This window comes from Schistocerca piceifrons, chromosome X (assembly GCF_021461385.2).
Source record: "Schistocerca piceifrons isolate TAMUIC-IGC-003096 chromosome X, iqSchPice1.1, whole genome shotgun sequence".
NCBI classification, from domain to species: Eukaryota; Metazoa; Arthropoda; class Insecta; order Orthoptera; family Acrididae; genus Schistocerca; species Schistocerca piceifrons.
The window spans coordinates 764,654,647-764,666,878 of NC_060149.1; the positions used below are offsets into that span (position 1 = coordinate 764,654,647).

General features: G+C 40.5%; 1 protein-coding gene across 8 annotated transcripts in view; it reads right to left on the reverse strand.

Annotated features, from left to right (window-relative positions):
- Positions 1–12,232, reverse strand: part of LOC124722596 — a 356,119-nt gene that overhangs the window by 113,371 nt on the left and 230,516 nt on the right. For all 8 annotated transcript variants that reach the window (XM_047247733.1, XM_047247734.1, XM_047247735.1 and 5 more), the window contains one exon: positions 9,454–9,525. In XM_047247733.1, the coding sequence (XP_047103689.1) occupies positions 9,454–9,525 (72 nt within the window). The remainder of the gene's footprint in view (positions 1–9,453; positions 9,526–12,232) is intronic.

A 12,232-nucleotide genomic window follows, 5' to 3' on the forward strand; every position in this document is an offset into this window, starting at 1 on the left:
ATAGTGCTCATCCATCAATGCCACATATGTCTATGAATTGTCTTCACAATGTTCATGGTACTTCCGTGGCTAGCTAGATTCTCAAATCTGTCCCTGATAGAAAGTGTGGGATCAACACAGATGTCAACTCCACCCCAGAGCCAGTATCCAGGATAACACAAACCAATTACAGCAGTTGTGGGCCAGCATGCCTCACAAGTGGATACAACAGTCTTGATGATGTCTTCCCCAAATGAATCAGTGCATGCATCCAGGCCAGACAGGGTGCAATGTCATACTGATAAGCTGGTTCATACTGCCAAGTTCTTTGTAAATTTGACTCGGTCTTGTAATCACTGAAATGACATCACATACCTTGTCCTTCCTTAAAGTTTCAATTTGTTTCCTCCTCCCTCCTGCATGCTTCACTGTCTTTTGTCAGGTGGTTTATAATGTAGAAACAAACAGTGTGTGGAAAATATGATTAAATAAAACACTAAAACAAAAGGAATTTAATTAAAATTCTAATTGAATTACTTTCAACTTATATTACTATATCTGTTATTGGCTGCCTCTGAACCACCCGAGTTTGCCAACTAACTACAACTATATCTGCATTTAGACCTACTGTTACTACACTGTTTTATGTTGTCCTCACTGGTATGTGAATACCTTGGCAATCCTCAAGTCTATGTATACCCATTTGGGTGAACACTGCAACTTCTTTAAACTTTCTCTTAACCATTTTTTAGCCATGGATATCATTCTCAATCATGCAGATAGATAACATTTCTCCTTAGTCTTCTACTTTGCCCTTCAGATCCATTGACATCTGTGGTGTCACCGCCAGACACCACACTTGCTAGGTGGTAGCTTTAAATCGGTCGCGGTCCATTAGTACATGTCGGACCCGCATATCGCCACTGTCAGTGATCGCAGACCGAGCGCCACCACACGGCAGGTCTCGATAGACTTACTAGCACTCGCCCAGTTGTACAGCCGACGTTGCTAGGAACGGTTCACTGAGAATTACGCTCTCATTTGCCGAGACGATAGTTAGCATAGCCTTCAGCTAAGTCAATTGCTACAACCTAACAAGGCGCCATCACCAAGTTATATTGAGATGATAATACTGTATCAACAAGACCAATGTTCACCAATTGTGGATTAAAGTTAAGTATTCCAGCAGCTACGTACTTTTCTTTATAGCATTCATTATGTATCCTGTTTCAGACCTCACGCCAGCCTGCGTGAGCTTATAGCGTGCATTTCGGCTTCCTCAAACAACACGGTGTTGGAACTTCTGCCGACACTTCAACATCATTTTGATATTGAGAGTGTCCACTTGATTTTAAAGTTGAGGAACAACTTTTTACATGTGAGACTTAAACTTTTCCCGGCGAATTGAATGTTCAAATGACTTACGGGTTTGCTGCCGCGTTACGTAGTCGACCACCACCGATATTTCGACAGGAGCAGACCCTGTCATTCTCAAGAATGGCAGGGTGCGCTCCTGTCGAAATATCGGCGGTGGTCAACGACGTCACCCGGCAGCAAACCCGTAAGTTATTTGAACAATCTTTTAGATATTCAAAATGCAGTCAAATTAACTCTAGCCTAAAAATTTTGATCATTTACAGCTGTTTGCGAATTACAGTCTAATTGTCTGTCTGTATTCCCTCTCAACCTTGAAACAAGGGCAATTTAAAATGACACAGTTAGCAGAACCTTCCACTCCACATTCACAACTCCATGTAGATGTTTAGGGTATGGACCATGATCTGTTAAGAGGTGCACCATACCTCAAGTAGCATCAATGTTGTGCATACTAAGCCAGTTCTTAATGCTTGAGAACACACTGCATTCAGTTAGTTAGTTGCATGTTCCATTGATCAATTGCATGGTACGGAAGCTGTTATGATGTGGAATGTGTCAAGTGCACAAGAAATGCACATATGAAAAGAGATTTTTTGCACTGTGTGGATAGAGAGGTCAACATAAGCAAGAACACCGAGAGAGGGAAAGGTAGGGCAGAAGGGAAGGAAAGAGGACAGAAAGGGAGGGGCACAGGAAAGGAAATGCAGCCTGGGATAGAAGAAGGGGTTACAATAGTTTAAGAGCACAATGTGTGCCACGCCACGCATAGGGCTTATTTCAATAGTGGTCTAAGTCCATTTTTGTTCATTCTGAGATACAGAGTCCTAAAGTTAAATGAGCACTGAAAAATCTGCAGTTGAGATACCTAAAATATTGAAGTATATATACTTTAATATTTCTGGTATCTCAACTGCAGATTTTTCAGTGCTCATTTAACTTTAGGACTCTGTATCTCAGAATGAGCAAAAATGGACTTGTACCACTATTGAAATAAGCCCTTCATATATATACCCCATGACCTTAAATTGCACAACATGCACATACTATATTAACAGATTTATTTATTACTATTCAAGAATTCATCTATGGTATGGAAGGAGTTGTCAAGGAGATATAATTTCAGTTATTTTTGAAGCTATTGCTGCTGTCTGTCAACATTTTATTTCATCTGGTAATTTGTCAAAAATTTTTATAGCAGCGTATTTTACCCCTTTCTGTGCCAAACACAGGTAGAGTACAGGATAGTGTAAGTCTTTCTTTTTTCTAGTATTGTAATCATGACTGTCACTGTTGTTTTTAAACTGGTCCATGTTGTCGAGAACAAAGTTCATTAGTGAGTAATGTACTGTGAGGCTGTTGTTAGAATTCGCAACCTTTTAAAAACATGCCTACAAGATGTGCGACTATGAACCCCACACATTATTCTAACCACTTTCTTTTGAGCAGTGAAAACTTTTTGTCTAAGGGTTGAGTTACCCCAAAATATTATTCCGTATGACATCAGAAAGTGAAAGTATGTTAGCTTACTAATTTCTATATTCTCAAAATTGGCAATTATTCTGATTGCAAAAGTTTCTGAATCTAGTCGCTTTAGAAGATCCAACTCGAATGGTAGCAACAGTTCGAAGCCACATAATTGCTCACAACAAACCAGGTACTGTCCACGGTAGGAAGTGCAGTGTTTAGACTCATCCAGAAACTAGTTCCTAATGCCACTCCGAGTGGACTTTCGTATGATCAAGTTGTAGATTCGCTAACTAACTATTATGACCAACAAGTGAATGTGGTAGCAACCTGGTACTATTTCTTTAGTTGCAAGGAACAGTCAGAACAAACTTATCGCATGTGGCTAACAGATTTGCAGGTATGACGAAGAAATGTAAATTCAAATGTGCTTGTGGTGCTTTATATTCAGACATTATGTTGTGTGATGCGACCGTATACAATGTAACTGATTTCAAACTGAGGGAACAGATTTTCAAACAGTCCGATCCATCATCTCAGCACACAGTGCAAATACTAGATCAGTATGATTCCGATGCCTCGTAGGCCGGTAAGTTTGAGCAGCCAGCAATTTGTCAGGTCGCGTCATTCCTTGCTCGCAAGTGACCCATTAGGCAGCAACACCTTGCACACACTACGCTGCGTAAACAGTTCTCTAAACAGGCAGTTACACAGGCGAACAAAATTAAATCATGCCCTCGGTGCTATTTACGACACAAATGCCAAGACTGCCCGTCCAAACAAGCACAATATTATGCTTGTGGAAAGAAAGGACATGTACAATCCATATGTTTGCAACAGAACAAACTTAACAATTCCACACACTCACACAAATCTAGTCACAATGTTCATGTCATCAATGTCATGTATTCAAAGCCTGCTACAGGCATTAGCAAAACTAGCTTCCGAACGATTTCTTCAGTGCTATGCCAGCCCAACAAGCTTTTTGTACATTTGCATATTAGTGGAAAATGTGTGAAATTTCAGTTGGATATGGGTGCCTCTGTTACATTTCTGGATCGTAACACACAAGAACAGTTAGGCTCTTCTAAAACTAGCATGCATTTGATAGCATAAAATGGACAAAACATTCCCGTTCTCAGAAAATGTACTTTGCCTGCTATGTATCGATCGCATATGCGACCTGTGACTTTCACTGTGCTACACTCATGAGAGTGTGAGAACATATTGGCCTTGATTCTTTTTATTTGTTTGCCTTTAAAATTCAGGACAATGTCTTGTCAGTGTCTGCATTCAATGCAAAAGATGGAGTACCTAGCTTGCTGAAGGAATTCCCTGAACTCTTTTCTGAAGGTTTAGACAAGGCTAACAATTTTTTTGTACATACTACTATGAAAGACACTGCTCAGCCGAAATTTTTCCAGGCCACAAATGTTCCCATTCCATTATGGGACAAAGTTGCTGCTGAACTTAAAGAATTGCAAGATAGTGGAGCTATTGCGCCCACACAAGCTAGTCAATGAGCGACTCCACTGGTTTTGCTTCCCAAACTTTCAGGCCGCATTTGTCTCTGTGTTGATTTTAAGTGTACAGTCAACCAACAAACTATGATTCATACTTATCCATTGCCATGCCCAGAGGATCTCATGGACAGATTAGGTGTTGGTCGTTACATTTCAAAAATTGATTTTTGTGATGTACGTCTTCAAATACCACTAAATGAAGGAGTTCAAGAAGTGTGTGTTGTGAACACTCATTTAGGCTTTCAAATAACTTCTGGGAATTCAGCCAGGTAACACTTTCAGCGACAGCCGATATTTCGGTGGGAGAACACCCCGCGCCATTTTCAAGGCAAACTGCAATGGACAGGTGACGTATATGCAAATTAAAATCCTCAGTTCTCAGTCTGATGCATGAAAGATAACACACACGCTCAACACTAGTGCCACCAAAGATGACCAGAGTCAGAGCTATCGATAGACTATGAACTCAGAGGTGAGGTAGCATTGGCTCTGCCCTGTTTTTCGACAAGGGAGAGAGCCAGATTCCAAACACAGTTTAAACAAAAACCTCCATCCTTGTTAACGAGGTTGCTCGCTAATTTAATCTCAACTGCCTCCTTAATAACACTGTCCCAATAGCTGGACGTGCATGCCAATATCTTGGTGGTGTTACATAATATGGGGTGACAAGTATACAAGCAATGTTCAGCAATAACAGATTTACTTGGCTGCTGTAATCGTGTGTGCCGTTTATGCTCAGTACATTGATCCTCCATCGTCCTGATAGTTTGACCAATATATGCCATGCCACAGCTACAAGGAATGCGATATATACTGGTCTTACGCAGACCAAGATAATCCTTAACAGAACTCAAAATGCTCTAATTTTAAATGAAGGTCAGAAAACACATTTCACATCGTATTTCTGTAAAATACAACCGATCTTGTTTCCTATGTATGGTAAAAAGGCAGTAGACTTAGGTGTCGACTCAGAATTACCATTAATCATCCGATGTACAGTTGGTCAATAGTGCAACGCACGTTCAATCTGTCTATCACTATAACCATTTTGACAAAATGTAACTTCAAGATGGGACAGGTCAGCTGGCAAAGTCTCAGCGTCAGAAACGACATGTGCCCTGTGTACCAAGGTACGAAGTACCCCTTCACTCTGAGCCGGATGATGACAACTATTAGCCCTGTAAGTACAAGTCGGTGTGAGTACGTTTCTTGTAGACAGCATGTCCCAATGATACATCATCCTTCCTCCTAACCAACACGTCAAGAAAGGGAAGGCAACCATCCTCTTCCACCTCCATCGTAAAACAAATGTTCAGGTGGATAAAGTTCAGATGTTCTAGAAAGGCATTCAAATTCTCCCTACCATGAGGCCAAACAACAAAGGTATCATCAACATATCTAAAGAAACAGGCGGGTTTCAAAGGCGTCGACTCCAATGCACGTTCCTCGAAGTCTTCCATAAACAAATTTGCGATCACAGGAGACAACGGGCTACCCATCACAACTCCATCTGTCTGCTTGTAATACTGGTCATTTTCCAACGGTATTTGGAACAGCTGACTGCTCAAGCGCCAAACTGTTGAAACTATTTGGACAGTATTGTCATAGCAGGTCGTGCATCTTAAGAACACATTGCAAATTTAAGTGCTTTGTTTCGTGTGTCATCTAATGCAGGACTAAAGTGTAGACTGGGTAAGTGTAATTTTTTTAAACCTGAGTTGCAGTATCTTGGTCATCTCATAAACAGCCAAGGTGTACATCCTCTTCAGTTGCATTTGTTAGCAATACGAGATTTGCCAGTCCCTCCCAATGTCGCAGAATTGCACTCAGTCTTAGGGAAAACTAAATACTACATTCGGTTCATACCGAATGCTGCACAAATTGCAGCTCGCTTGCATCGCAAGAATGTCCCCTTTTTTTGGACAGATGAGTGCCAAGAAGCTTTTCAAAAACTTAAAGATGCATTGCTTAGTGATCGATGTTTGGTGCACTTTGATCCTGACAAACCAGTTGTGTTGCAAGTTGATGCTTCCTCTTATAGAGTTGGCGCACTACTTTTGCACAGAACTGGTGATAACGGCAGACCTATTGCTTTCACATCAAAAGTATTGTCCCAAGCTCAGTGTAACTACTCACAAATGGAGAAAGAGGCATTGATTATTGTGTATGGTGTCACCAAATTCCACCACTATTTGTATGACAGGATATTCTACTTAGTAACAGATCACAAGCCAGTTCCTGTATGAACTGCCCTAAAATTGCAAAGATACCAGTACGAGATTGTATGTCGTCCGACAGCCCAACATGGCAATGCAGATGCACTTTCATGTCTTCTGGTTGGCCCTGATATGGAATGCTCAGGATTCTGAATTGCTTCAATCCTTTCCTCTGAACTATAGGAAAATTGCACTGGCCACGGAAACTGATTCAGGTTTGAACATTTTGCTAAAATACATTCATACAACTTGGCCTCGCTCACTGTATAGCATGAAGAATGCTGTAGTGCGCCGATACTTTGGACTTCGGCATATCCTCGCTATACAGGAAGGTGTGATTCTTGTTCGAAATGACAGTGGACAGTCATGTGTGTTGATCCCCAAAGCTTTGAAAAAAGAAAAAAAAGTGTTGCAGTTACTTCACCAAGGACACGGGGGGATTGTTCGTACAATACAGTTAGTGCATCGCCACTGTACATAGCAGGGTATGGACACCCAACAAGAACAGAGGACATCACAGTGTCACACCTGTAAGGAAAATCAGTCCATTCCACCACAAAAATTTTCTGCTGGCCTAAGTGGCAATCATTATGACAAAGTGTGCACAGAGACTTTGCGAGATCTTTTCAGAACACTCGTTGGTTGATTGTGGTAGACTCTTATCGCAAGTTTCCCTTTGCTGTGCCAATGACCTTGACAGCATCATGCAGCACATTTCAGGTGTTGTCCTCTATTTTTTGCCCCGAAGGTTTGCGTCAGGACCTTCAAGCAGCAGATGGCCATACTTCACACTGCGCAAATCAGGGAGCATGAATTGCAACTGTTTATTGCCTCGTATCATTCGCATTCACGAGATGGACCATCGCCAGCAGAATTTCTTCACGGCCGCCACCATCGGACTCTGCTCCACCCTCCTCAGCATCCGGTACCAAAGGAAGGCCACAAGTAACGTTTCGCGCTGCATGATATTGTGTTTTACAAGGTTTTTAGCAGTAGCAGAAGGCGCGCGCGAAGCAGCATATGCATTTATCTCCTATCAGACCCAGACAGATTGCAGCGCCGACATCACAATCAAATTCGTCACTGTCATGTGCACGGTGATCCACCTGTGTCTCTCCCCCCAGACTCATGGATCTCGAGGACAGCGCGGCCACCGCAGCCACCAGAAGGTGTCATCACAACACCGCGGGATCCCCCAATGGAGTCTGAGCCTCTGCCTCCTCTCGGCCTGCCAATGGAGCTGACCTGCCGACGCCGTTGCAGCTGACACCTTCTACATCTGGTTATGGCCCTCAGGAGGTGGACGCATACCCTGCTGGTCATTTTCCAGGGGACTCTTCTGACAGAGCAAAGACCAGATGGCAGTGTACAACCGGAAGCCTGACGTAGCCTGTAGCCACAGATTCCGGTCCAGCACAGCATCCACACTACTGCTCTCCTGCCATTGTTGAGATATGAATACAACGATGGTCCATCACTTTGAGGGGTGGAATGTACCGGCGTAACGTCAAGCATCAGCATGTTGGTCAAAACCGTTAGAGCAGAGAGCGCTGTGGAGAAGACGTCAGCCAATAGTACGCTGACCGAACCCTGTCTAGGATGACAACAAAACAGCAGCGCCAACTACACAAAGAGGACATAAGTGCCACGCTGCCTGGCCGCGGCTCAGTTGAAAACTAGCCATTCTACATGCTCTATAGCAGCAACCTAGGAACTGTATTTCTTCTCTTGTGTTACAAATTGTATATACTGAAGACATTGCTTATGTTTCATGTCATCCTTTGCTTGCAACATCTCACTGTAAATTTCTCAAAGTTAAGTATTGTCATTTATCTTACTGTAATAAAAATTCATTAATACGACTTGCTTGAATTGTAGTCTAGCGATCCGCTGCTTGTCACTGCCATTCATAAACTTTCTGCTTGTCATCTTCCAAGAGGATATATAGGAGCTCTGCTGTTTCTACATTACAACAAATATTTAAGTATGAGAGTAGTCTCATTTTTTTTAAAAAAAAAATCATGTCTGCACTACTGGAAACCAAGTTCTTTTTCAATTTTCCTTAATTTTGTAAATTTATATTCACAATGTACCACTTCGTAATACACCATTGTAATCATAACTGGACCAGAAGCAATCTAGATCTGAAAAAAAATTGATGTAGACTGTCAAAACAGCTATAGATGAGCACCCATGGCACGAAACGCACTGTGCATTGATATAAAATCATGATTGTGACTTAAGGCGGTTGTTCTTTATTTTACGAATGTAATACAGTCACAAATGAAACACTGGATAAAATGAAGTGGCTTTTTCTCCCCCCCCCCCCCCCCCCCCCCAGGCGTCTTAAAATACTTTACATTCAATGTATTCAAGTTCACACAACTTCCTTCTCTTCCCATTAAAAAATATCATGTCTTGTGATGGCAAAGAAATTCAGAAGCACTGGCAGATAACATAACTATTTAAACTAAATGTTAGTTAATGCTCTTTTAGTATAACTCCCAACATCTTTGGGATCACAAAGAATTAAAATGTTTCTTTATGGAACAGTTTTATACTTATGAGTAAGAATGTCATCACAAACTTTGTACAATAGCTTCCTATACTCTCCACTGTTTAACACATTCTGCCTGGTTCTTTACCTAAAGATACAGACCTGCACGGATGGAAACATCAACCCATAACAGAGTTCTTTCTGCAAGTGAACCCTCTCCTCATAATCAAGAATAGTTTCTTATACCTGCCACAAACTATGTTCTTAAACCAATGAAACAACATTTCAAGACTGATTCAATGTTACATCTACCATGATTCCAATTATTCAAAGTGAAAATACCACGAGTGATTACAAAATGCTTAATTCAGTGACTGAACTAAACAAATTTACTCACCAACAGAGCCTTCCTTCGACAGTCGTTTTTGGAAATCTCCCTCAAAGTATGACTTTCCATATCTTGGCACATCTGAAATTTTGGTAACAGGATTATTTATGTATCGAATTTCAACATGCCAACAAAGTTTAATTTTCAACTACCGCTCACTTCAGTTACATATATTTCATAAACATGTTGAATGAGAGAGTTGTGTCCACAGTTATTTTTAATTAAACATTGCCACCAACTTTTGAAGAGTAATACCACAATGAAATAGTAACAATGTAACATGAAAAACTTCATTCCAATAATTGGCACACTACCACCAGTTTTCTATACACTTTCTTGCAAGCACCATGAATGAATTACTATTCAGAGAACCCTACTTTAAGTTCAAACTTCATTGCTGTATGATAACCAATCCTCTTATCCACCTACCTCTATGCCCATCACCGTCTCATTAAACCTTACTGCCCTCATCATAACTTCACTTCCCCCCCCCCCCCCCCCCCACAAGCCAATCTATCATAACTAACCCTGAACAAGATTCCCTTATCTACCTCTCGCTCCCAAATCTCCACTCTGAACTGTGCACAATGCACACACGCTCTATATCGAGAACCAGCGTCTCCACCTTGTTGCGACAAGAGATAAACTTCTGTTACACTCTCAGAGCTATAAATCTTACTTCCGGTCTTTCGACAAGGAGCCATTGGTCTGTCATGAATCTGTGAAGCTCTTTATAAATTTGGCTTCCACATAACTACATATTTTATAATAATTTCTTCTTTGTGATCAGCTGTCTCTCCACAAAAGTGGCAAAATGAATTGCAATTTAAAATTTCAATGCTGTTCATATTGCAATATTAAATACATTACATGTATGTGAGTTCAAACATTGACTGTCAGTAACAACTTATACCTGAAGAAAAAGACACCTAAACTGCACCATTGCCCCAGTGATCTTCACATGATTGCTTCTAACAACACAAGGCTATTGGATCTAGCAACCAATTTTACATAGTAGACGCAAAGGAAGAATTTCTAAATGTGAGATGTACTAGTCCCTGCCTCAGTCATAAATACTAATACTGCAGTTCTGAAAAGAAAAGTATTCAAATGATGCATTAAACACGTAAGCACTCAAAATGTCAGTATTAATGGGCAACACAAATAGCCATGTAATTTTGTACTAAGTTCTTCGTCATTACAACTCCCTTGGAAGTGGCAAATGTTGTTTTTCAGGCCACAGTTATTCAATTCAAAACTTCCTACTTCAAGAGAATATCATTTTGTTAAATTGCAATGAATCTTTACATACATGCAATTCAAAGATACTTTAACAGTAACTTTACAGTATAAGAGTATGTTCTGCTGAATGGTATGATAAGCTGTGCTATGTAATTGACTTCTGGCAGCAAATATTTGTTAACTATTGTGAATACATTTTATCAGGTTAAAAATTCTGGTTCCAGCTCAAACCCAAGACACATTACAATGCCAGTAAAGGGCATAAAAGCCATAAACCCCAAGGCCTTTACAAAGCGACACCTAAAAAAGCTCGTCAGATGTCACTGTTTGAAATATTTTCTGATTTATCACTGACCAGATACAAGCAATTGTTTAAACAATGAAGGCTCTTGTACGATACAGAAATAAAAAGGAAAAATCTTCCAAAACCTCTTGTTTGACTATTCCTAAATAAATGACATATTCACGTTTGTCCATGCGACTTCAGGCATAATGTAGACTACTAGTTCTGTATCTTCTTATTACACTAAACTTGATTGCTCCCATTATTAAGGTACTATCTGTCATAGCACGTTATTCCATGCCTGAACTCAGTCACTATGCTGCAACAAGTTTATTGTTCATCAGTCAAATCTGTGGCAGTAGGCAAACAATTTACTACACTCATTATGTTGCACTCTGCTGGAAAAAATGATCTATGAGGCATGGTACAAAACAAACTTGATAAATGTTGCAAATCTGTCTGTTTACAAAACATTTACAACTAGCATAAAAGATAAAAGTAGGGCCACTTGCCCCCCCCCCCCCCTCGACACACACACACACACACACACACACACACACACACACACGCGCGCACATGATGGGGGGGCAGGAAGGGGAAGAAGGTGTAGAGTAAGTGACTGATGTACTGCACTGCACTGCACTGGACACAGGCAAACAGGGAGAGAGGGAGGAGAGAATGAATTCAACTTTTCTGCTACATAGAACCCTTCTGCTTGTCCTTGCTATTCATAACCTTTCTGCTTGTCATACTTCAAGAGGCTACACAGATTTACATCACAACAAATATTTATGAATGGTAGTAGTCTCATTTCTTTTTTAAATCATGTCATCACTACTGGAACCCAAGTTACTTTTCGATTTTTCTTAATTTTGTAAATTTATATTCACAATGTACCACTTTACAATACACCATTGTAATCTTACAAGGACCAGAAGCAATCTAAATATAAAAAAGTGACGTAGACAAAGAAATACTGGATAAAATGAAGTGGCTTTTTCTCCCCCCCCCCCCCCCCAGGCGTCTTAAAATACTTTACATTCAATGTATTCAAGTTCACACAACTTCCTTCTCTTCCCATTAAAAAATATCATGTCTTGTGATGGCAAAGAAATTCAGAAGCACTGGCAGATAACATAACTATTTAAACTAAATGTTAGTTAATGCTCTTGTAGTGTAACTCCCAACATCTTTGGGATCACAAAGAATTAAAATGTTTCTTTATGGAACAGTTTTATACTTATGAGTAAGAATGTCATCACA